General features: G+C 33.9%; 1 protein-coding gene and 2 pseudogenes across 2 annotated transcripts; all 3 read right to left on the reverse strand.

Annotated features, from left to right (window-relative positions):
* Positions 1-6,974: 6,974 nt before the first annotated feature.
* On the reverse strand, positions 6,975-12,396 carry LOC126587769 (uncharacterized). 2 transcript variants are annotated; one of them, XM_050252840.1, is made up of 10 exons: positions 12,150-12,396; positions 11,986-12,060; positions 11,349-11,440; positions 10,186-10,423; positions 9,910-10,075; positions 9,770-9,828; positions 9,240-9,358; positions 8,273-8,513; positions 7,953-8,076; positions 6,975-7,288 (listed from the first exon to the last, which is right to left on the reverse strand). In XM_050252840.1, exons 4-10 carry the CDS (start codon positions 10,243-10,245, stop codon positions 7,212-7,214), a joined length of 846 nt encoding a protein of 281 aa, XP_050108797.1. In that variant the 5' UTR covers positions 10,246-10,423; positions 11,349-11,440; positions 11,986-12,060; positions 12,150-12,396; the 3' UTR covers positions 6,975-7,211. The 2 variants fall into 2 exon arrangements, with proteins under 2 accessions (XP_050108797.1, XP_050108798.1); XM_050252841.1 differs by lacking the exon at positions 11,349-11,440.
* Positions 12,397-15,283: 2,887 nt separating this feature from the next.
* LOC126587771 (uncharacterized) lies at positions 15,284-18,372 on the reverse strand (annotated as a pseudogene).
* A 95-nt stretch (positions 18,373-18,467) lies between these two features.
* On the reverse strand, positions 18,468-24,658 carry LOC126584234 (uncharacterized; annotated as a pseudogene).
* Between the last annotated feature and the right edge of the window lie 1,683 nt (positions 24,659-26,341).

A 26,341-nucleotide genomic window follows, 5' to 3' on the forward strand; every position in this document is an offset into this window, starting at 1 on the left:
AGCAAATTCCTTTCGGTAGGTTACACACGTTACCTACTTTAACTTAATTAGTTAATTAAAATAAACTTGAAACCACCTAGTATGCCGCCTAGACCGTCTAGTCTATCCCCCATTAATTTTAGTTACCTTTTTCAAAATCTCCGCGAACACTGATTTCAATCATATCCAATGGCTACAAATATTTCAAATATATAAAAATAACTAAATTAAAATATTAAAAAAAATCGGTTGGTATTACTGAATAAATGTGGAGTGGCAAATCGAACTCGATACCGAATTTTTTGGGACTTTTGGCGATTTCGGGTTCAGGTAACAGTGGAAAATTTTCTAGCCCTACTGATCATATTTAAAAGTATTAACCCTTTCTTGATTGATGAAAAAAAAATATAAATATATAAGCCTTACCCTTTTTGGTTGGATATAAGCGTTATACTATTAAGAGGATTTGTGTTACCTACCTGTACCAAGCAGGATGAGCTCGATTTTAATTTAAATAAATAAAATTTAAACAAATCTCTTTCATCATCCAATTTTTTTATTTTTTAATTAATCAAATCATCCAATATCTTTGACTATATTGATACATTGTGGCAAACGAGCCAATTCTTAAGAAATTAAGCCTAATTAAAAAAGGTGGATGTAAATAGTAATTTGGCAATCAAGCGATTTCCTAGTGGTTGAGTTGTCAACTATAATTTTAAAAGGGTAAATTACATAGTAACCCCTCATGTTTAAGGTCTTTTACAACCCCATATAACATCTTTAAAACATTTCACTTCCATACCTCAAGTACTATTTTATATCAATATAATACATCCGTTAGATTTTCCATCTATTAATCTGTTAAATACTGACATAGTTGCCACATTTGTGCCACGTGGCTACCAAATGTGTGCCACATGGCAAAAAAAAAATTTAATTTAAAAAAAAATTGAATCTTCAACCCAAAAAAAAAAAAAAAAACCCCAAACCTAGATCCCATCACCCCCCCCCCAAACGATTAGCCCTTCACACTAGACTTGGCAGTTTTTGACACGACACGGTGACACGACACGAAACGACACGAAAATAACAGGTTTTGGGTCAACACGATAACTTATCGGGTCACTATCGGGTGACCCGTTAAGAACCCGTTAATAACGGGTTCTTAACAGGTATACACGCGGGTAACACGTGTGTAACCTGTTTCGACCCGTTAAAAAAAATTATTTTAATAATTTTAAAGTTTAATTACTAAAAGATTTATTATAAAATACAATAGTCATATTAATATATACAATATATTTTATATTAAATATATAGTTTTGTATTATTGTTCTATATAAATTATAAAAAAAATTTAAAAAAAAGTTTTAGTCGTTATTTATTTTTATTATGATAGTTCCTTATTATCATTACTAGGATAAATTTTACATAACATATTCTTGTTCAAAATTAAAATATACTGGTATAGTATTTGTATATGCAAGAACTAAGAAGACATACATACAAGTATGAAAAATGTGAAAGAAGATATAAACACTCGTAATTTATCATTATTCCTCTACGAATAGATAATTGTTACACTTATATTATTGTTTAGATTTTTAAAATCCTTCAAACCCTCATGAATAACCATTAAATTAGGATTTTTCGTTTATAACCGTCGAAAACTTTTGTTCCATTACGTAATCTCTGAATGTTTGTTTTTTACAATTTTTTATGTATGCGATCTCAGAATGTGTACAAATAAGTTTGACGGTTGGATCGTTGAAAAAAGTTTCGTAGAATGCATATTGCGTCAAAATGGTAGATTAAACAAACACTTAGAGTTAATATTATACTTCTATTAAGTATAAAATAAGTTTTTATGGTATCCACTAGTGTAAATACTTTAAATTAAAGATCAAATTTATTCATTACATTCTTATAGGGTCAAGGAGTGTATCTGTAGAAAATCATCAAAATCGGAGCTAAAATAACCGTTAAATTGTGATTTTTTGTTTATAACCGTCGAAAACTTTTGTTCCATTACGTAATCTCTGAATGTTTGTTTTTTATGATTTTTTACGTATGCGATCTCGGAATGTGTACAAATAAGTTTGACGGTTAGATCGTTGAAAAAAGTTTTGTAGAATGCATATTGCGTCAAAATAGTAGATTAAACAAACACTTAGAGTTAATATTATACTTCTATTAAGTATAAAAAGATCAAATTTATTCATTACATTCTTATAGGGTCGAGGAGTGTATGTGTAAAAAATCATCAAAATCAGAGATAAAATAACCGTTAAATTGTGATTTTTCGTTTATAACCGTCGAAAACTTTTGTTCCATTACGTAATCTCTGAATATTGTTTTTTACGATTTTTTACGTATGCGATCTCGGAATGTGTACAAATAAGTTTGACGGTTGGATCGTTGAAAAAGGTTTCGTAGAATGCATATTGCGTCAAAATGGTAGATTAAACAAACACTTAGAGTTAATATTATACTTCTATTAAGTATAAAATAAGTTTTTGTGGTATCCACTAGTGTAAATACTTTAAATTAAAGATCAAATTTATTCATTACATTCTTATAGGGTCGAGGAGTGTATCTGTAAAAAATCATCAAAATCGGAGCTAAAATAACCGTTAAATTGTGATTTTTCGTTTATAACCGTCGAAAACTTTTGTTCCGTAACGTAATTTCTGAATGTTTGTTTTTTATGATTTTTTACGTATGCGATCTCGAAATGTGTATAAATAAGTTTGACGGTTGGATAGTTGAAAAAAGTTTTATAGAATGCATATTGTGTCAAAACAGTAGATTAAACAAACACTTAGAGTTAATATTATACTTCTATTAAGTATAAAATACATTTTTTATGGTATCCACTAGTGTAAATACTTTAAATTAAAGATCAAATTTATTCATTACATTCTTATAGGGTCAAGGAGTGTATCTGTAGAAAATCATCAAAATCGGAGCTAAAATAACCGTTAAATTGTGATTTTTTGTTTATAACCGTCGAAAACTTTTGTTCCGTTACGTAATCTCTGAATGTTTGTTTTTTATGTTTTTTTATGTATGCAATCTCGGAATGTGTACAAATAAGTTTGACGGTTAGATCGTTGAAAAACGTTTTGTAGAATGCATATTGCGTCAAAATAGTAGATTAAACAAACACTTAGAGTTAATATTATACTTCTATTAAGTATAAAAAGATCAAATTTATTCATTACATTCTTATAGGGTCAAGGAGTGTATCTGTAAAAAATCATCAAAATCGGAGATAAAATAACCGTTAAATTGTGATTTTTCGTTTATAACCGTCGAAAACTTTTGTTCCATTACGTAATTTCTGAATGTTTGTTTTTTACGATTTTTTACGTATGCGATCTCGGAATGTGTACAAATAAGTTTGACGGTTGGATCGTTGAAAAAGGTTTCGTAGAATGCATATTGCGTCAAAACGGTAGATTAAAAAAACACTTAAGAGTTAATATTATACTTCTATTAAGTATAAAATAAGTTTTTGTGGTATCCACTAGTGTAAATACTTTAAATTAATGATCAAATTTATTCATTATATTCTTATAGGGTCGAGGAGTGTATTTGTAAAAAATCATCAAAATCGGAGCTCAAATTACCGTTAAATTGTGATTTTTCATTTATAACCGTCGAAAACTTTTGTTCCGTTACGTAATCTCTGAATGTTTTTTTTTTATGATTTTTTACGTATGCGATCTCGGAATGTGTACAAATAAGTTTGACGGTTGGATAGTTGAAAAAAGTTTTATAGAATGCATATTGCGTCAAAACAGTAGATTAAACAAACACTTAGAGTTAATATTATACTTCTATTAAGTATAAAATAAGTTTTTGTGGTATCCACTAGCGTAAATACTTTAAATTTAAGATCAAATTTATTCATTACATTCTTATAGGGTCGAGGAGTGTATCTGTAAAAAATCATCAAAATCAGAGATAAAATAACCGTTAAATTGTGATTTTTTGTTTATAACCGTCGAAAACTTTTGTTCCATTATGTAATCTCTGAATGTTTGTTTTTATGATTTTTTACGTATGCGATCTTGGAATGTGTAAAAATAAGTTTGACGATTGGATCGTTGAAAAAAGTTTCGTAGAATGCATATTGCGTCAAAACGATAGATTAAACAAACACTTAGAGTTAATATTATACTTCTATTAAGTATAAAATAAGTTTTTGTGGTATCAACTAGTGTAAATACTTTAAATTAAAGATCAAATTTATTCATTACATTCTTATAGGGTCGAGGAGTGTATTTGTAAAAAATCATCAAAATCGGAGCTCAAATTACCGTTAAATTGTGATTTTTCGTTTATAACCGTCGAAAACTTTTGTTCCATTATGTAATCTCTGAATGTTTGTTTTTTACGATTTTTTATGTATGCGATCTCGAAATATGTACAAATAACTTTGACGGTTGGATCGTTGAAAAAAGTTTCGTAGAATGCATATTGCGTCAAAACGGTAGATTAAACAAACACTTAGAGTTAATATTATACTTCTATTAAGTATAAAATAAGTTTTTGTGGTATCCAGTAGTGTAAATACTTTAAATTAAAGATCAAATTTATTCATTACATTCTTATAGGGTCGAGGAGTGTATTTGTAAAAAATCATCAAAATTGGAGCTAAAATAACCGTTAAATTGTGATTTTTCGTTTATAACCGTCGAAAACTTTTGTTCCGTTACGTAATCTTTGAATGTTTGTTTTTTACCATTTTTTACGTATGCAATCTTGGAATGTGTACAAATAAGTTTGACGGTTGGATTGTTGAAAAAAGTTTTTGGACCGCCAGCAATAGATAATTTTGTAGAAGTGAAACCTTAAATTTATTTAACCGTCAATTATTATTTACACTTTATTCTTATGACTGAATTTCATTTTTAAAATTTTATTTTTTGAAAACATGATCATCTGGCGAATGTAAGAAGATGATATCACGTTTCGATATTTACGGTTAACTGAAATATGAGTCAATGTCATATAATTTGTAGAAACTTTATAAACATCAAGCAATATTTTCACTAACCGTAGAACTCTAAATATAATATCAACGATCCAAACAGTTCATCTACCTGCACCCTCTAATAGATCATGTTTTCAAAAAAGAAAATCTAAAAAAACGAAATTTGATGAGAACAATGAAGCATAAATGTAAACAACAATCAACGGTTAAATTTTGATCTATGATTTATATGATTATAGTGGCGAATTTCGAAGTTAAGCTCTTCATGAAAGTTATAAAGCTTGTCATTACGAGTGTGTATATATATATTTTTATATTTTTTTACACTTCTACATTAATTAAAAAACTATTAAAAACTTTAGGTAAGCGAAAATATACTTAAAAACAAAATTGCGTTTTTATGTTTTGGATGTGATAATATGGAATGTATATACTTATTTAGTATTATATTTTTCATTTGATTATTTATTGGTTTAAAATATATTTTCCTTAACGGGTAACGGGTCGGGTCATATTACCTGTTAATATTATCGGGTCGATTTCGGGTCGGGTCATTATACCCGTTTATTTTAACGGGTGTTACACGACACGACCCGTTAAGATATCGGGTATGACACGAAAACGACACGAACACGGAAAACACGACACGAATGCCAAGTCTACTTCACACTACCTGCAACCCAGAAAAGAAAAGAAAAAAAAAAACCTATCTCCCTTTCCTTGCAACCCAAATCTCATCTTCCCCAATGGGTATGGATTTAAGGAGTGAGGTGTGTAGAAGAGGGAAGAGGGTGGGTGTGGAGGAGGACGTGGAGGATGAGTGCTGTGGGTTTGGGAAAGACGGGAGGGGGGAAGAAAGGGGTGGGTTGCAAGGAAAGGGGTCGGGGAAGATGAAGATGAGGTTTTTTTTTTTTTTTTCCCTCTCTTCTTCTTCTTCTGGGTTGCAGGTTGCAGGTTGGGTTTTTTTTTTGGGAGGGGGGAGGGGAGGGAAGACGAAGTGGGGTTTGGTTTTTTTTTTTTTTAATTATAAATTTATTTAGAAGATTTAGGTTTAAAAAAAAAAAAAATTGGCCACGTGGCACAAATGTAGCAGCCACATTAGCATTTAACAGATTAATGGATAGAACATCTAACGGATATATTATATTGAAATAAAATAGTACTTGAGGTATGAAAGTAAAATGTTTTAAAGATGTTGTATGTGGTTGTAATAGACCTCAAACTTAAAGGGTTACTATGTAATTTACCCATTTTAAAAGGTTCATGTGATGTGAATCAAGATTAACGAAAACTTCATGGACGCATATAATGGAAATTTGCCAATTGAAAATTGGTACTCTCACCTAATGCAAATGGAACTATGATATAATTATGTATGGTTGCGATGGTTGCACCATAAATCATTCCATTTGATTCGTTCTGATTGTGTATCCAAGATCCAGGGGTACGCGATTCTATTTGTATTTCCATCCATTAAAGAAAAAGAAAAAAGGGTAACGTATTGTCCGAATCAAAGTTTCCATCCAAATTCCCTTCAATCCGAATGTGTACATTGGTTATAATACTTACATGTATTTAATACTGCTGAGTATGATAGTGCCTTTAAACGGATTCTTAGAGAATGATACTTTCCTTAATTGTAAAATCAGACAAATCACTCTCAAGCTTGTAAATGGATTCTTAAGCTAGACACATTATTGAAAAAGGTTCTGGACACATTATCGAAAAAGGTTGTAAGAATCAAACTTTTTGTTTTGTTTAATTTCAATTAATTTATGAACCCAAAGAAAAAATCCAGTCGATGCCTAAGAAGCTTACTCCAGTCAATATCCCATTGTTGAGTGTTAAAAGTGTTTTCGTTAGGAATTTGGCTTAAGAACAATGTTATTAAAAAATTGATTAGCAATTTTATATGCACTTAAGAAGTTTTAACATCGTAAGAAATTTATCTTCTATCCGCACTTAAGTTTTAAAATTTGAAACTTATACATGCAAAATAAGAATATCAAACTTATAAATCATTTCAGATGAAAATTACAGACTGAATAAATAGTTCGAGGGGGAAATTGACAATGAAGTGATAATTCAGGGGGAAATGGCAGTTTACCCCATATCCATTTCTTTACCAACAAATTTTTTAAGAGAGCTTCAGAAAAAGGGAGCCGAAACAAGGCGGTACCACGTCGTTGCAGTGTTGTAGATGTTAGCCCAGGTCAGAGGAAACTAACTAAAAGAGGGACACATCGGCCGGTGGTCCATACAGAGTCTTCCAAGAACATGGAATAACCCATTTATCATTGTTGCCTGCGCAAAATCATCAATAAAGATGAGTACACCTCTAACATGAATGCATTAACCAAATCAGGTTTAAGGGAGAAAAAGAGAAACAATGGAAAAAATAATCATAATTATATGGGATCGACACAGAGCAAATCACGATCATGCATTTCGCTTCCCAGCCCTATTGGGAATATGGTTATCCCATCCTCGCCCCATCCACCCGATCCATTTTCTTCTACATTTCCCTGTCCTATATCTGATGTGGGATAGAGTATATTACCCAATTGCATGGAACTGGGACTGAAATCATGCGCTAACCATTCTTCGACAACAAGATAACCCATAACCTAATCTAACCATCGGAAGAAACAACAAGATAAGACGTTAAGAAAAACAAATCATGATTGGCTTTCTGGAAGTCGATGTGCACATACTACGAATATCTATGCCTAAAGTATTCTCGACCACACAATTTGTGCAAAGGGCATAGAATAACAGACTAAAAAACATTGCTATATTTCCTTTGAAGAATGATGAGAACGTATCGGGACTCCACTTTAAAGAGTACCAAGCAAACCAAACAATAGGGCTTTAGAAAATGAAAGAATATGGACATGACAAAACTTCATCTCAAACAAAGGCCTTTAATCAGCGAAATAATATAGCTATTCAAAGAAAAGAAACTAACCATGGAAATTACTGGGATTCAATCCCAGAAGTTTGCATGCTGCCTCGGCCAAATGGAAAGCATCAGGTATGTTGTCTCCTTCTGAGCAGTAGCATAATAAGCAGGTAACCTTCAATCCTTTGGCCTGATTCAGAAATAGAAAAAATAAAACAAGGAGTCTTGTAATTAAAGATTCTCATGTGTGGGTGAGCAATTCAACAAGAATTGATAGCAATCAGTAGGCATGGACACAATTATTCCATAACATAGGGGACTCCCTGTGTTTGGAAACAATTGGCCACTTTCACATTTTGCTCTTAGGTATGCTTCCCAGAGAATACCTTGAGACAAGAAAAAAGTGCTGCGAATGGCAAGCTCGGGTAGTAATATTCTTCTTCTTCTAGTTCGCCTTCAAAGGGCAAGATGTCCTCCGGCACAGCATTGCCCTCAGCTAATGTACTGAGATACTTCCAGGCCTTCTGAGTGGGGTTATATTCCTGCAGTCTTTTCCACCCAAGCTGTTCACAATAATCATCTGTTCCATCTGAATTGGTGGTAGACAGGTAATGCATCTGCAAACCACTGGTATGTTGCGAAAAGATAAATCGTCATTTCAAAGAAGCACATAACAGAAACTACAGGCCACCAAGCTTCCTGATCCCAAGTTCCCAACTGAATCATTATCCAAACGACAGAGTTCAAAAACAAATTATTATCTTTTAAGACTAGATATGCATGTTTAAAGGTGGAAATGTTTTGTTTCCAGATCAGTTCCTAGTTCTTGGTACAACTCTTAAAAGTAACATTATCTAGGAATTTTATTTTGAAATAAACTTTAACTGAAGAATAATTTCTCCAGTATCATTAATCAAATTGTATGAAGTAAAAGTTACATAATATGAAAACGGGAGTGGGTGAGAAAGTGAGAGAAAGAACGAAGTAGTTTTAGTTCGAAATGAGCTCAAAAATGTTTGTAACTAAATAGTCTTAATAATATATCAGTATTTATCATTCTCTTCCTTTGGAATATCAAAAATGTAACTACTACCTAAATCAATTCCCGAGCTTATTGGGTTGAGAATTGAAATATGTCCGTGTAATAACTAATAAATCATCCAATCAGTTACATTTCCATATATTCTCTTCCCTAGTTGATGCATTACAAATATTAAGGAATTTATTAAACCAGGCGCGTTAAATGCTTAGTTGTCTGGGCTCTAAGCTGACTTAATCACTATCTCATGCCCATTAAAAAGAACTTCAAAATTTCAAAACAGCCGACATAAACAAGAACCATCCTCTTTATACCTTGACATATCAACTCTCTGCCACCTCCCAAAATCCAAGCTCGAGAGCACAACAACTTTCTTCTTTCCACTAGCAGCAACATAATCAGCCACACATTTAGCAAATTCAATCATCCTTCCCTGTTTAGAATTTACCAATTTAAAACCTTCAATTCCACAGTAGAGCACTACAACAAAAAAATTGAAACAACAGAAACAACTCAAAGTAGGGGCATCTCACATGCAATTCCTTGATAAGATTACACTTCAAGAAAACCCCTTCAAACTCAAAACTTTATAGTGAAACCAAAGGAATTTCACAACGAAAATGATAACCACACAACTACAAACCTATGTTTAATCCTGCATGTTGTTTGGTGTGTGGTTATCATTACCCTCTTCACAACTAGAAATATATTAGATGACGACAAGTGGATACAGGACGATTTTATCTCCAATTGATCTCTTGAAGTGTTTTTCTACGAAACTTATAGTTTTCGGGGTCTTTTTTCCAATTTACTACCAAATGGGAATCCCAAATGTGCAGCTTACCTTTACAACAGGGGACCTTTGTTGGATTAGAGACATTGCATTGGAAGATGAATCATAAGCTGCATACCCAATTGAAAATTCAATCAAAAAATTGAACTAACAAGCTAAACAAGCTAAAAGAGAAGCAAAGGAGTTAGAACCTTCAAGAGGGAGAGCAAGTTCCCCATTAGGAACAGGCCCATAGGCATCGTTACCGACACAAGGAAGCACAAATGGAGTGTCCAAATACCCAACTCTCTCTGCTTTAATTGATGCAACTAGAAGGTCCACCGCAAGCTGCCCCACATTTCCAATCGACAAAGCTGGCTGCAAACCCAGGATTTAGTTAAATTAAAGAGCTGAAATTTCCTGCACTTTCTCAGCAACCAAACAGGCAAAAGAAATGAGTAACCAATGACCTAGAAAATTGAACTGACCAGGATCAGAGTGGAAGAGCCACTGTGGGCATGTTTGCCTTGTTCAGCAATGAATTCCATTGCCGTGAAAAAGAAGGTGACGGCTGAGCTGAAATTTACAATTGGTGAGTCGGTCACTATGAATGTGAAGTTGTTCAAACGAGGATAGTGGGCCTCAATCAAAGGCGCATTCAAGAAACTTCCAATCCGTTGCGTACGGGGTGATTTTTTGACGGACTTGATCGGATTTGGATTTCACCTGGAAAATGAGAACCTCCTCAAGATGAATTTTAAATATTTTTAATTTTCTCCAATATCTTAACACAACTATTTCACCAAACAATATTGCTTGGAACAAAGTCGAATAGTTAGAGATCATATATTACACTTTCTTCGTAATGAACAATATATCAAAAAGTTACACAATCTTCTTAGCAAAAAAAAAAAAGTCATATAATTATTGCTTACCCCCATAAAATTCACACGTCTCGCATAACTATTGCTTAACTCCATACAATTCACATGTCTCAATTCTCTGACTCATAATGTTATAGCATACATACTATTCTTCTTCTTTGTCATAAAATGCCAAAAGCACTTGCATTTATCAAATCATACATGAACAATATGCCAACAAAAATTGACTTGGAAAAACCCCACTGTCATATGTTTTATTATTTTGCTGATATGATGTGCTCAAAATAAATGTTAGATTGGCCCCAGTGTTACGTTTTCATGCATAAATTGATAATGTTAGTGGCGGTGTCATCATCTCTTCTTGTATATACTAAATAAGCAAACAAATCAACAAAAACCCAGAAAAGCAGCTCAAAAATGTAATTATATGAATGCAAGAGGACTTGGCATCTTACTTGATAATATCAGACTTGTGTCTATGACCATGATGTACTCTTTAGGACACAAAAATCACTATTTTTTCGTTATATACAACTCAGGCCAGGAAACACTAAAACACAACCCCAAAATCCAACTGAATCAGATGTAAAACAAATTTGAATGACAATAATTTTCTAAATTCAGATTATAAAGAATCTATTTGTTAAATTGGATTAGACAAAATCATGAAATTTTTTTCTAAACCCAGTTATACTAAAACACAAATTTAAAGCAGATTTTGAGATGCAATAGGCTGGTCAATAAGGTAGGAATCGTTTCAGACTAACCTTGATGGTGGGCGTCGGAGGAATCGTCCAATTACCGTCGGAAAGCTTGAATCAAAACCAAGCTCCTAGGTTAGGCTGGTTATAGGGAGATGCTGTTGATGTGAAATTCTTAGACAGAGAACAAGAAGAAGAATAGTATGTATGCTATAACATTATGAAACTGAGAACTGAGACATGTATGCCAACCCAATTTTTCTAACTCTTTTATTCTTATTTGCGTTTATTTTATTTTCTTCCTCATATTCTTTTTTTAAAAGATTAAAAAAATTCAGAAAATTCAAAAACACAAAAACACAAAAACAGAATATTTTTTTTAGTTAATAAGTATTTTATTTGGAATTTATTCTAGTGCAATTTTATTTTGTGATTTTATGCAGGTTGAATTTGAATCAAATACGGGAATCGGCTGAATCATGCATTCAGCAGCATTCATCCACTCACCTCAGAACGCATTCAACCATCCATTCATCACAGCTTTGCATTCAAGATCAACATTAAAGTGCAGAAATTTAAAAGGAATGCGAACTGGAGTCTGAATTCTGACCTCTATACCGCTGGACCCTCTTTCACTCATTCTCTCTCACAGTTTAATAAAATAATTGTTTTACATAAAGTTTGGGGGTTGTCGGCTATGTACCTTCCTTTTGGATCTGAAAATCGTGGAGATCAGAACCACAAATCGATGCTTCAGTTCTCTGTCACTCGAGTTTTCCTGCGCACAGATGAGAGCATGCATGTGTTATTTTTCTCTCCAACTGAGCGGTGTAGATCAACATCAAAGAAATTCGGACGAGGGTTTACCTTTTGGACTCTCAAAGTTTCAGCATGCCAGCAACTCCGTTTGCAAGCGCAGTGGACTCAATGGAACTCGGTGCTGTGCGTTTAGCGGGTGCTTCTGGGTTTTGGCTGAGAACACATCGCGAGGAGTAGAAGTGATGAGGGCTGGGTCCTGGGTGTTTCGGTTTTGATTTTAGGTTTGAGGGAAAAGGGGAGAGCCTTCTTGCTGTTGGGCTCGAGCGTGATCGCACGTGACTGGTTACGAGTTCGACCCCAGCGCCTGGAAAATTTCTGCCTTATTTTTCTGTTTTGTTTAGCGCCTTTCCCCGCTCCAGTCCGCCTTATTTTTAATTTAGTTTTTCTTTTGTTTCTTTTTTTTGCATTATGTTTATTTTATGTTTTTTTTTAAATTTTATTTTCCAAGTTTTATTTCTATTGCGTCGTATTCTTTGTAATCAAGTTAAAGTTTATTTTAGTTTTCTTTTCCCACTTTAAGGACAATGATTTAAGTTTGGGGGTGGGAGATAAGAATTTTTAGGTTTTTAATTTTTGAGTCAATTAAAAAAAAAATTCATTCGTTTTAAGTTAATATCCATAATTTATTTTAAATGTTGGAATAAATTGACATAGTGAAGGTTAATCCCATAGTGGAGTCTTTTCTATTTATCGTTGCCTAGACACCAATTCATGAGTTACACTTAGAAAATTTGCACATTCACACCAACATGGTTTGTGGGAAGTGAGATTGGAAAACTTACTTTTCGTCTAAGTAATTTTAAAATTTTTTTGTTCTAAGTAAAGTTAAGTTAATTGTTGTTATCAATAAAGTAATAATTGTTCTATCCGAGACTTTGCTTAGTAACCGGGCCAGTTCTGCCTGATCAATAGTGATTCTTGCATCAAAGGGTAGAGTCTTGGCATGAGGCAAGGTGGTTAGTTGGATCGAAAGCTTAAGTACATTGCACGACCACCGCTATTACTAAAAAAAAATTGAAAAAAAAAAAGAAAAAGAAGAAGAAGAAGAAAATATATATCAAGTTAGTATGTATCAAATAAAGAAGACGATTGGTAAGTGTCTTTAGTTGAGCTTCTTTAACTATGTTGGTTCACTTTACACCAAAGGAAGTTCATGAATTCTTTTCTAATTGATTATGAATGGCTTAGACTCTATAGTGAGATTAGTTGGAACTTTTGAAAAGATATTATGATTTTTAATGTTTTCTATGGCTAGCAACTTGAAGGCGAAAATTTTGTTTTAGTTAATTTATGTTTAAGTTTCAAGTTTGTTAGTTTTTATATTTGTTTTTGAGTTTTGTTTTGCTTGAGGACAAGCAAAAAGCTAAGTTTGGGGGTATTTGATGAGTCCATATTGTACTATATATTTTACCCTAATCTTAGTATTAATTTATTGATTATTTTGTGAGATTTTGATACTTTGGATTATATTTTCAATATAGGACATTCGACTTCCTCTTGAGCAAAAAGTGATTAAACGGATGTATTTTGAAGTGATTCCAATTGGAGGATATTTGTGAGTCATTCAAAATGATTGTGTCAAAGTTTCAAATTTTTCTACTAAGCTGTTTAACCATGGCAAAGAAAAGAAGGTCCAGCACATAGATTTCCCAAATTGACATTTTCTGGACGTTTTAGGTATTTTGAAGGTCAAGATGGCTTATTTTGAGGAAGATTCCTGCTGAGGATTTGTTAGGGACATCTCAAGCTTTAAAAAGAGACTTTTTGAGATCAAATCGGAGTTGATTTGGTTGGTCAAATATCTGATTTTTTGAGAAGTCCAAATTTCTGTTCAAATAAGAAACCTTTTATTTCATAGTTATTTTATTCTATTATGTTTCCTAGGTTTTAGAAGACCTTTTCTACGTAAGATTTTATTTTGTAGTAGTATAAATAAGGCTTTTTAGCCATTAGGCACGCACGAACTACTTTGGAGAATCCAGCTTAGTGAGCCTTTAACGATTCAAGTTTATTTACAAGGTGTTTTCCATCAATGTTCTTAACAATATTTTGTTTTATGGTTGTTTGTAATTAATTTTTGTTTGCTAGAGCGATGCCTTGAGCCTTAGCTTGAATATGTAGTCTTTATTTAATTGCTTATGATGTTATGTATGCATATTTTAAATTATTAATCAGTATGTTTAAACTGTCTCTATATCTTAATGCTTAACTACCATTAGGATGTTTAGATAAGTAATCAGATGCAATTCGGTCGGAATTGCTTCTTGTGTTTGATAGTTGTAAGTTCACCTAGGGCAAATGCCACGTCTTAGGGGTTGCATGGTTTTTTAAAGGGTTTTCACAAAACGTAATGAGTTATGCATGTTTATATTTGATCTGAATGCCACATAAGGATTGCATGTTTAATATACGTTCTAGCTTAGTGCCACAAGTAGAATATGCATAAGGAAAACCCAACTTTCAATGTGTAATTCATAAGTAATTGGTAAAACTACATAAGATTGTTAAGGTGATGGCGGAACCCTATTGTCCTTTTATCATTATTTTCTAAAATTGTTCCCTTTCAAATTGGTTTCTTTAATTGTTTTAATTTAAAATTCGTTTTAATATTCTAGGTCATAAAATCAACATTTTTGAAACTTTGTTTTAAATAGTTAATTAAGAATTAGTTTAAATAGAAATTATTCAATCAATTCATGTGGAAACGACCTTACTTGAGCTATTATACTACAATTACCTTGTACTCTTGCAAGTATTTTAAGTGTTTTTATCCCTACTTTTGTAGGTGGAAAAAATCCTATCAGGGAGGAATTTCAATTTGAAAGATCTGGAGCAAAAAGGCTGCTTGGTGAGGAGGAGTCGCACAATATTTTTAATTGGAAAATAAGAAGACGACTAGGCAGGAAGAAATCAAGAGGAAAGAGATGAGTGCGGGGCATTTTTCTCCATGTCAACAATCTAATAATGCAAACTTAGCAAGGGTAAAACAAGAAGCACACTATGCTTATGAACAGTATTTCAGAGTGTTTTGAGTTTTAGTATAGATTAAACTAGTAAATTGGATGCGCAATGCTGCGGGACTTGAATGTACCAATCTTAACTACATGAATAAGACACATTTAACTTGGAAAAAATTCAACATAACCATGAATGAACAAAGGGATAGATGAGTGAACGGTGTCGGTAAGATAAGTAGCTTGGCTTTTATATACATTCAACTGAGTTGATTGCAAAATATGTGGTTGCAAAATATGCTTTGTTTCCCTGAGGAACACAATCAACATGCATTTTATACATATATTGTCCATGAAGTTAAGATGGCAAAATATATGTCTGGCAGGCCAACCACATGTTTTAGCAGTTAAACCAAAAAACATAAAATGTGTTTCGTTCTTGTTTCAGCAGCTAAGCTTTCAAGCATTAATGTTCAAAGCAAAAAATATGCAGGACGCCTGTTTCCATAAGAAACGAAAGAAATAAAAGCAAGATGCAGTCCACACATATTTTTCCCTTGCACTTAAGGTGGCAAAATATATGTCTTGCAGGCAGGGCACCTGTTTTAGCATATAACAAAAAACATAAAAACTGTTGTGTTGTCATTTCACCAAGTAAGTTTTCAAGCACATATGTTCAAAGCCAAAAACATGGAGAGCGCCTTTGTAGCAACTGATCACGGAGCCTGTGGTCATTCATTTTTTCTGCGAGCGGACATCTTCTGCACTATAGCAAAAAACATAAATCATAGTTTAACAAACATTGGTACAACGGATATTATGTAGGCGTGCGTACGAAAAACAAATTGTAATTTACCTATCTTTGGTTTTTTTGGCTTGAGACTTTGTTCTAAGTGCAGCTATCGACTCTTTGTCGGCGGGCTCAATCTTAGGGACAACCAGATTGTGAAAATCTTTAGCAATTCTAGCAAAATTGGTTGTCTCTATTTGCTCACTACGAGGTTTTTTGCTGTGAATGAAGGTACAATTTCTAAGGTCATAGAGAAACGTGATAGCCATGGAAAAGAATGTGAAAGAGTGGTGCGAAAAGATTGGCTAACATTTTTTCATAAGTGGCAAAACATATATGTATACTCAAGATAAGCAAGCACATTTATTAAGATTTACACATGAGGACATTAATCGAGAGGAAAACTTTACTTGTTAGATTTGTCGATTTGATCAAGGAACAACGTTCTCTTTGAAGTCTTGGCAGGTGCAATGGAATGGGGTTATTGATCTAGCCACTGAGAAGGCGTCAATGGGGCGGGGGTCGCTTCATTCATAATTTGTTTTCCTGTGGTGGTTGCAGGCGTTTGTGGTTTGACTGAGGCAATTGCTGGGTTCCAGGGCAGTTGGTCTTTAAGCAATCCATGAATGATGAAGTCCATCTTCCTGAAGTCATTATTTTGATTCCTAAAAGAGAGCTGAAATCTTTTTGTCTCGTCGACCAAAATTTTCAGAGTCATCGACACCATAAAAGGATCCTCATATTCATCATCTATCACCAAAGTGTGGCAAGAAACATGAAGTATCTTTTTGACATGCCTTCCTATCATGAGGAAGTTGTGTTGATTCGTGTTATCTTCCATAATAAGATCGATTTTGAACCTATGTAAGGGTTGGATATGTTTATGTTATGCAACCATTACTACTAATACCAATCTTGTGAGCAATCCAAAAAATGCAGTAGAACCACTGTAATGCAGGCCATGCATGAATAATATTGACAGAAAGTCACACTATTAATTAAATTACCAAACTCTAACAATAATATGCGACTCCAAAGGTGTGCACCACAAGTTTAATCCCAAACTAATAAACATGTGTAAATACTTGAATAAGGAATCCTCTAAAATCTGCAGCAAGCAACAACCAAAATACATACCCCACACATCTTCCGGTCCAGCCCCTTTATGATCATCAAGGGCACCCACATTAAACTCCATCAAAATGACTTTGCAAACACCAAATACCCTTTTGGAAAGCCTTGAACTAAATACTTAACGACTCAATGCACCACTTTGGATAACACAGCACACAAGGAATTATTTAAATAGTTTCAACCACAAATGTAAGGAGTGACAACAGCGAAACACATACATGATGTACACTTTCCTCCCCCTGTTTACAAAAAATTCAATACATTAATAAATCACTTTTTTGGAATCAATGTCTTTTATCTAGACCTCCTGACCCCTTAGGCGATTTCTACTGGAGCCAACTTTCAAATTAAACTTGATCATGCAATAATGTTACATGCTTGCAAATCACATGTATAAGCCAAAAGTTTATCATCAATTAGTGTAACCACTACCTTTAGAATGAAAACTTGACTAAAAGAAGTGTGGCTCTGTTATGAAAATAGCTATGGAGAGTTCTTTAACATTGGGAATTAACTTCCTAGATAACAAAAATTAATACCATAATCTAGTGGATTAGCATTATATATAATCCATTTCTCTAACAAAATAACAAATGCAGCAAAAAGGCAATGCCTCTTTACACAAACACTTTCTTTACAAAAATAACTTCCAATAAAAATCCATGAGTGTTAAAAAACTTCTATCAATTAGACAGACTCCCATCCATATGTATATCAGAGTGAATTCAAAACAATCAGATGTAAAATAGGTGCAAAAGAAAATTACCATGGTTCGGGTAATCTATTTAAGGAACCATGTTCGTTGCACTCAAATGATCCAGACGTTTTCTTGACAGTTTTATGGTAGGACGGGCACCCAACCCCTAGTGAAATCGAATCCAACGATAGTTGCTTGGTATGCGAAACTTGCATTCTGTTATGGAATCACAGGGTTTTTAAATAATCAAAGACATTTAACCATCACCAAGTAAACATGGAATATAAATGAATAAAGAAACAAAGCAAGAGATAGTCAAGGAAAACACACCACTAAAATTCTATTTTTAAAAAAATGTGATTTTTGTTAACAAGTTGGTGAAAAGAGACTAACCTTGTGCAAGGCAGGATCAAGTAAAAGCAACTCATTAATCATTTTTTTTTACTCATAATTAGCACCGACAGCACGACCCGCATACATCTCAGCTGAGGTGGGCACGATTCAAACATGTGATCTTAGACACTCAAACTTGTTTCAAGCATGTTTAGGCTGAGAAAGATCAACTGAAGAAATATAAACGCAAAAGTTGTTAAAGAAGGGTTGTCGGTTTACTTTTGTTTGTATTGGGAGAGTTGTGGAATGTCCGGATTGAAAACACAAACGGTTGATCCCGTGCTTCCAAGAACAGGTTTTCCTACAGATAAAACAAAACAATCAACAAACTGAAGCTTTAAGCAGCTGAATAGAGCATGTCGAGGTATAACCTTGGTATTGTTTCACTTTAAGGTTTGTTAAAGCAACAAATAACAAAAGAGATTGTATTTAGCTATCTTCAAAACTTGTTGCAATCTCTCCCCATAAGGTGATCCCCATTGTTTCGCCTCTGTAAGTAATAAAAAAAGGTGATGGTTTTTTATACGTCATAAATACGGCCCCATATGTGAAAATTGTAATAAGAGCTTAACGTAAACAGAAATTACTTGATATTTTGCAGGTTAAGATTTCTCTTCTTTGCATTCTTGTGTTTTGGATAGTGGCTTCTTCAGTCGACTGCACATCTGTCAAGCAACCAAATACATATGCGAATGATGTTCAGTGGTGGGAATGAGTGCACACCGAAGCCAACAATAAAATTAAAATGATGATTTCATATTTTGGTGCAGCACTTAAAATTAAATTTGTTACCTGTAACCTTAGCATCCTTGTCAATTATTTTATGAAGTTGATCAAGCTCAATCAAATGGAACCACTAATTTGGGATCTTCTGGGTTGTTTTGTCAATGGGAACGATTGTGGTATTTTTGTTCAAGTCAACCACGGCAGGATGAGGGATAACCTTGCTTGATGGCCTGATATGAACGACGCGAAATTTGCTGATTTCATATGCATAGCTAACTCTTAGATGCTCCAAAAAAAATTGGATGTCTCGAGCATTCATGGTCGCGTGAATTGCATCCCTCTGTTAGAAGGAGAAAATAAAAATCAGACAGATTACTAAATGAGCAGGAGAACATTTAACGCATGCGGTTTAAGAATCTCGTAAACAGTAAGGATAGCACAATTGTGGCTACAAATATAGCATTTAAGATGATATGCAACATAACAACAAAGATTGCTTTAAGAATCAAATTGGCAGCAATTGAAGCAACCTTGTAAAATCACTTTTAATTTTATTTCTATGGGTCAAAAAACAAGGAAAACAAATTAAGAAAATGAAAATTGATGGTTTATACTTAGTTTCGTTTGCACATTTAAAAAATCTTCTTCAAACAGAATAAATATAATCTCTTTAGTGAAATGCAAAGAGAACAAAAGTGTCCATGACGCACTCTGAATTTTTATTTTTTGTAACAACGAAATTTATTGTAAGCCATCCTATTATATGGAAAAGATGGAGTTTTGATTTCTTGTGCATTTGCATGAATCTGTTGGCCCACCATAAAAATTAATGTTGTGGCCTATGATTGAATCCAGCAAAACAATAAACTAGACAAACATTAATTATGTGGAAGTGATGTATAATTGGGCAATGAAATGCATAGAGCAGTTTGTTCATGAACTTTAAGGCATGTTTGATCACAAAACTTTGTTGTACTAAAAACATGGTGTGCACATTCGGATACATAAAAGTGTTAGCATCTAACGATAAGGAAAAAGGTGTAAAAGTCTCACCTGTTTATCGACAAACACACAATCAAGACTTGTAGGCTGAGGACCATCTTCGATGCTTTTTGTGATCCACATCCTGCAAACCCTGATTTGGAGCTTGTTTCCTGGCTGGTATGGCTTCATAAATTGAATTGGCATCACCTCCATTAATCTAGATAGATAAAAAATTCAAAAGCTAATTAAATTGAAAACTGAATAAAGTGATTTATCAAAGTAATGGTGGAGTCATGTGTACAAAAATAAACAAAAGGAAAAAAAATAATAATGCAAACTTATAACTTCATGTAAATGTTTTAAAACATCTTTATAAACTATTTTTTTGTATGATTAGGGCATGTCGCTATCGTAAGCAATAACAATTTTGAGACCCTTTTTTTAGGTGACTTTGGACAACGCAACATATAGTTGTCCATGAGAAAAAACAATCTGCGACAGATACAGCCTGTCAATTTTCAATGATTGTCCTTAGCTTTTGTTGATTGTCATTGCATAACAAATTTTTTAGAGGGAATTGTTGCCTTCTCAGAGTAAATGGATATTTATGCTGAGATGATTAAGTAATTATCCTAAGGACATAAACTCTTTCATCGATGTTGTTTCCCGTTATGATTTTTGCTTGTGTAATTCTGTCGTTTAATTGCATGATAACCAATCATGTTATTACACAACCCACCACTTTGGTTTAAATTTCTGATCAACATCACTGGGGCGCTAACTTTCAAAACCAACTTGTGGTGCGGTAAACCAGATAAATCAAGTTGTTCAAAAATTCTTTGAGATAAAGCACATCTAAATTTTCCGTTGAAGAAAACATCGAATAAAAACTAAGATAGGCACGACTTTCGCTGGGTACGATACCCAACATAAGATCGTTTATGTCAATCGTTGTATCATTTCGTAGTGTCACAACAACTCTTTCTTTCAAAAATGGCACATATCGGAAATTCTTTTTAAAATTCGCATACACAGCTGAAATCATGGCTTTGATGGGATCTTCATCAAAATGGATAAGGAATTGTTCTGAAATTTGAACCCAAGAACTTTCTTTATCAGTTGAAGACAAAGACCTGGCAACAGTATTGTTTCCCATATCTAATATCCACTTTGCAAAATTAGCGAGTTCTTGTTTTTCCCTTTCGTCCAAACTTGTTTTTCGAAAGCCTTATGTTTTGCTTCAAAAAGAATATAGTTAAATAGGGCCAAAGGTATGAGCTCGTCAATGAAGCTTCAACAGCGTCAGTGACACTTCTGTTTGGAACAACATAAAGAATTTACCTGAAATCACATCCGAAAATAATCGACTTACCCCCAAACGGCAAATGGTCAAAACTTGGTTTTGACCCTTTAAGAGCATCACAAAGGGATCTATCTAGAGTTTCAATGCATCGTTTATGATTCATGGGAGCTTCATCCCAAAGAATGAGAGCAGCTTCAGTGATTAGTTTTGCAAGATGAGTCCCATTTTTAATTTCACAAACCGAACAATCTTTGACGTCGATAGGAATTTTAAATCTAGAGTGAGCCGTTCTTCCACCAGGAAGCAAAAGGGGGGCAATTCTAGCTATGATGGTGGTCCACAAAAAAGTTTTGCCTGTCCCACCATGACCATCCACAAAAAACAGGCTAGATATGTTGTTGTCAATTGTTTCTATGACACTGTCATATACATATTTTTGCTCTCTATTTAACTGGCTGATCAATAGCGAGTGCTCATGTTTTAGTGAGTCAGCATCATAATCCAACTCTTCCTTCAAACTCCTATTCGTAAGTCTATCCATCATCAAATTGTTTGGATGTGGTAGGTGATGCTTCGACAAAGAACTATTCGAAGCAGCAAACAATTTTTCTAACTCATACAAAAGTGAATTGCTATGTTCATCTTGGTATTTAGAGACATCTTGCAAGCCAAAGGCATTGATCATGTTTTTCAAAATGTCATTGCACATCGTCTTCCAATGCGTTTCAAACAAAGCTAATAGATCAGCAACATGATAAAAGAAAACCAATGTGACAAACAATTGCCTCAATTGAAAGGATGACGCAGTGACAACCGCTTCTAGCATAACACTATTCCATTCCCTATCATCCTCCAATAAACCAAGCGAGGTGCATGCAGCTCAAAATGTGGGTTCAAAAACGCCTTTAACAGTCCTCAAATAGTCAAAACTAAAGTTGCCTTTTTGGTAATTCAGCAACAACCTCAAATAATATAATTCATCGGCAGTAGGGTGAATATACGCAACCTTACCAAGATATCTACGTCTTTTTCTACGGGTCCATTGTTTCTCATCATTTTTCCAAACATCCTTGGTAGGAAATTCAACATAAGATAACATACGTGCATCAGGGTCTTGGACATTGGTTTGAAACCATTTTGTTAACATTGTGCTTTCAAGATTAGGCGGGTTAACAACATAGTTTAGATCATCGGTCTTTCTAAAAACAACATTTTGGTCAAATGGAATGTGCACAGACAACCTCTCAACTGATGGTTCTCTAAAATGAATGTGAAATTGTAACAATCTCTAGATTGCTTCATAAGGGCATAAGTATCTACAGTTTAGATAAGCCATAACCTCATCAAACTCCTCATTCTTTGGTTCCCCCCCCTTAAAATTTGGATTTCAAGGAAGAATTTTCCTATACCTATCTTCACCGTATGGGAAAAGAAGAGGTTATTGGAGAGCCATGTACTTAGGATGTAACTTTGTGATTCTCTGTAGGCCATGTGTCCTATGCTCCGCAACAATATCTTTTTCGATGTGAAATTGGCCGATGTCCCCAATTATCAAGCCACCTATCTTGTCACATGTTGGTAGATTATGCTGCACATCACGGTTGCCTTGTGCACTGTACAAACACAGACGTAAATGACTTGTGGACCCTTCATCAATCTTATCCCTAGCGAGCCTAAAAAGCTGAACGGCCTCATTACACATGTCCAACATGTTGATGAGGCCACCGATAACCTGTTGATTGAGTTTTTCAGATGCTTCTGATATGTTGAAACAACTGATACGATTACTGACTTCATTTTGAGTGACATAAATGTATAGATGTGCAAATTTAGGATTGTCGCCTTCTAGAGGCAACAAAAAACATATCAAATGATGCACTTGACCATTAATCTTAAAAACATATAGACCGCAACCCTTGTTGATCGACGGAACAAATTTGGCCCCCATTGAAGTTAACACCATCATTGAATTATACAATCTAATTTTTTTTTTTAAACTAAGCCTCGAAAATTTGTGGGGTTTAACAAATGATCAAAATAAGCGAGGGTGGGTTTAGCACGTGAGAATTGAACTTTTTGACTCATGTAACATGCAATAAACTGCGGGGCAGAAACAGAAGAAGCATGCTTAGTATGCTTCTTTGTCTGCTATGCAGACCAAAATAGAGCACTACAGTTCTCACATTGGCAGTTTCTTAATCCAAAATCAACATATTCTGGATCAATCTCTATAAAAACAAAGATTAATAGAAGCATACATCAAACCAATTGATATAAGTTAATTAACAGAGAAAACTCAAATTTTGAAATCAGCAAGAAAATGCAAAGAAAGTTATGTCGAAAGATTGCATACTCTTTTGTTTTTTTTCTTCTGATAGGTGGCCTACCTAGTAATGAGTGAGTTCGCAACATAATCAATGATGTAAGCATCTATGGCCAACAGACAATGCATAGTGGCACGGTTAGCAAGGAAAACGGGCATAGAAATTTGATGAGAACTCGTCCCAGCTACCAAATGTGAGGTAAAAACACCACCAACGGGAATGTTTTGTTCAAAAATTGATGCAAATGTTTGGGGATGGTTTTTTCCATTGTTTAAAAATAGTAAAGAGCTTGAAGTATTGTTGTATTCATCATCATAAGTGGTGGGAACATCTTGCAACACCAAATCACTAAGATTAATAACAGCAACAGAAGCAGACAAATCGGCATGCTGAGTTCCAGTGGCCTTCCTAGCTACCTATATTCTTCAAGACATAAATCTACATAAATGGGAAATGCCACATGGCAGCTGTTTACTCTCTAATAAAAGCAATATGACGGCAAAACAATTATGTTAACCATATGAATTGAGTAGTGTACCCCACAACCCATTAAAGCAAGAGGTCTTAAAAACCACAAACACATTGTAAATATAACAGTAAAAACATAATCCTAATATGTTTAGATTATAATGAAGAATATAGACAGTTGATTTGTAGTTGTTTCCTTAGACAACGTCGTTTCTTAGTGCAGAGTGGAAAAGGAATGAATAAAGTGAATGATGACTACTAAAACATTGCGATAAAGGAAACCATCATAAAGATTGAATAACGACGTTACCATGATCCAAAAAAGCATGCATCGATGATCGAACGTGTAAACAGAGAAAAGAGTAAACAAAAAAAAAGGTGATGGTTCTTTAAAGGAACATAAATCTAACCGTTGTAAAGACGGAAGCGCAGGCGCGTGCGAATGCCACTGAAGAACAATGCACCCCAATGATCAAAATAGAAACTAGAGAAAGAGGAAGACAAAATATAAACACATATATAATTGGAGAGAAGCCAAAAATAGAACAAACATCAAACAATAAAAATTAATGCACGCCTCTACCCCATTAATATTGCAAGACATGCATGCATAAAATTGATAGAAAGAAACAAATCATTTAGGTTTGATTCACTTTAGACCAGCAGACTGTGCAAGATGAAAAGCGTACAGTTAATAGTCTAACCCCTTAATTTCAAACAATAAATACTTTTGAACAATCCAAGACTGAGTTGTACTTCATGTACTTAATCAACAACAAACATAGAAAATAGTTGTCATGCATCATAAAGGACATGCATCAAACACTTTTAGGCTAGAAAAAAAAAGATGCATTGCCTGAAATAGAGATGATCAGGATTTAAAACGTTCAAATTCTCCTTGGTTGACTAATAAGATGCAAAAGCGAGACTGCATGAACAATTTTACACCGAGAAACATGAATCATATAGAATCACAACCGATCTAACAATAAGAAAGCATATAACACAAAATAATAACAGCAGGCCAAGACACTTTTGGTTGATCTAACAATAGGGTAACAGGATTAAATAAATCATTAGAGACTGCAATAATGAGAAAGTCCGAAGATTAAAGTTTTCATTCACTATGTCTGATCCTGTAGATGCTGGAAAACATTTTCATTAAATCTATTTAGGGAAACATAGAAACCCATGATGCGATTCCATCGCCTGGGATAACATATATTAACCTGAAATCCAACCTAAAACTAATATTTGTCCGTCGTACAATATCCATCAGATTGGAGACACTTCTCAACAGGGCCACATGAAGAATCATAATTTAGATTTCATGAGTTAATTTTTTGCGTTTGTTAACTACATCTCACTCGATAAAACAATTTGAGCAACACTTAAGGCAAGATAATGGACTTTTGCTCTCGTTTAAAAAATATTGACTTGTGTTATAAGCAATGTAATAAAACATACATAAAATGGTGTGATCTAGTTTCATTCCTTTCCACAAAGCTCTCAGGTTGGACTTTAATGAAACGTTGAGTTTGATACTAATTATTAATGATAGATATACTCTAGCATGTTTTGAGTTTAAGCACCACCACTTAAACATGTCAACACATCCATAAGTTGACTAATTCTAATTAGTTTCACGATGTAATTTCTATATACTTACATGAAGAAAAACGGACAGAGCAAGTAAAAACAAATTCTCAGTAAAAGAATTAGGTAATTCTAATCAACAACTACTAATCAAATTGTAAAAGCAACATAAGAGTGTTTCTCGCTTCAAACATAGAAGCACCAAAGTTAAAGGTTTTCATATGCATTATGAGAAAAAAATCATTACGGCACCAAAAGGCCCAGCCTAAAGGTAAACCAAAAAAACTAAGGCACACAATTGATGCTCTTCATGTCCATCAAAGAGATGGCCATGTAATTTTTGCTAAGAAGCACCTGCTACTTTGTCCAACCTAAAAAGATAGTTAGCTCTCATTGAAGATTCAACACTTGAGTGGTTTATTTATTTACGAGATTTCTATTTTGTCGAGAAATGAAAACACCATAAAAATAAAAAAAATAAAGACGTGTTGTAAAATCGACGGTGGGTGCAGTGGAATAAATTAAACAAGACACAAAATTTACGAGGTTCCTCTACAGTCAGTGTGACTGGAGTACGTCCTCGGGGCAGCAGTGGTGTTTTATTTATAATCTGGAATAATAATAGTCCAAAGATAACTCTCTGTATTATCTCCTCTCATTTTCTTCTATTTTCTCTCTTCCTCTTCCTTCCTCTCTTTTCTTTCTTTCTTTTCCTTCCTTTCTCTCCCGTGAGTCTCTCAATTTCATCTTCTCCTTTTTTTTTTGTGTTCCATAAGACTTGCTTTTATAGAAGCAAATCACAAGCAACATAGTGAAAGGCTTACTATATGCATATGAGTATTTACTATACACATTACTATACACATGTGGT

Source organism: Malus sylvestris, chromosome 10 (assembly GCF_916048215.2).
Source record: "Malus sylvestris chromosome 10, drMalSylv7.2, whole genome shotgun sequence".
Taxonomy (NCBI): Eukaryota; Viridiplantae; Streptophyta; class Magnoliopsida; order Rosales; family Rosaceae; genus Malus; species Malus sylvestris.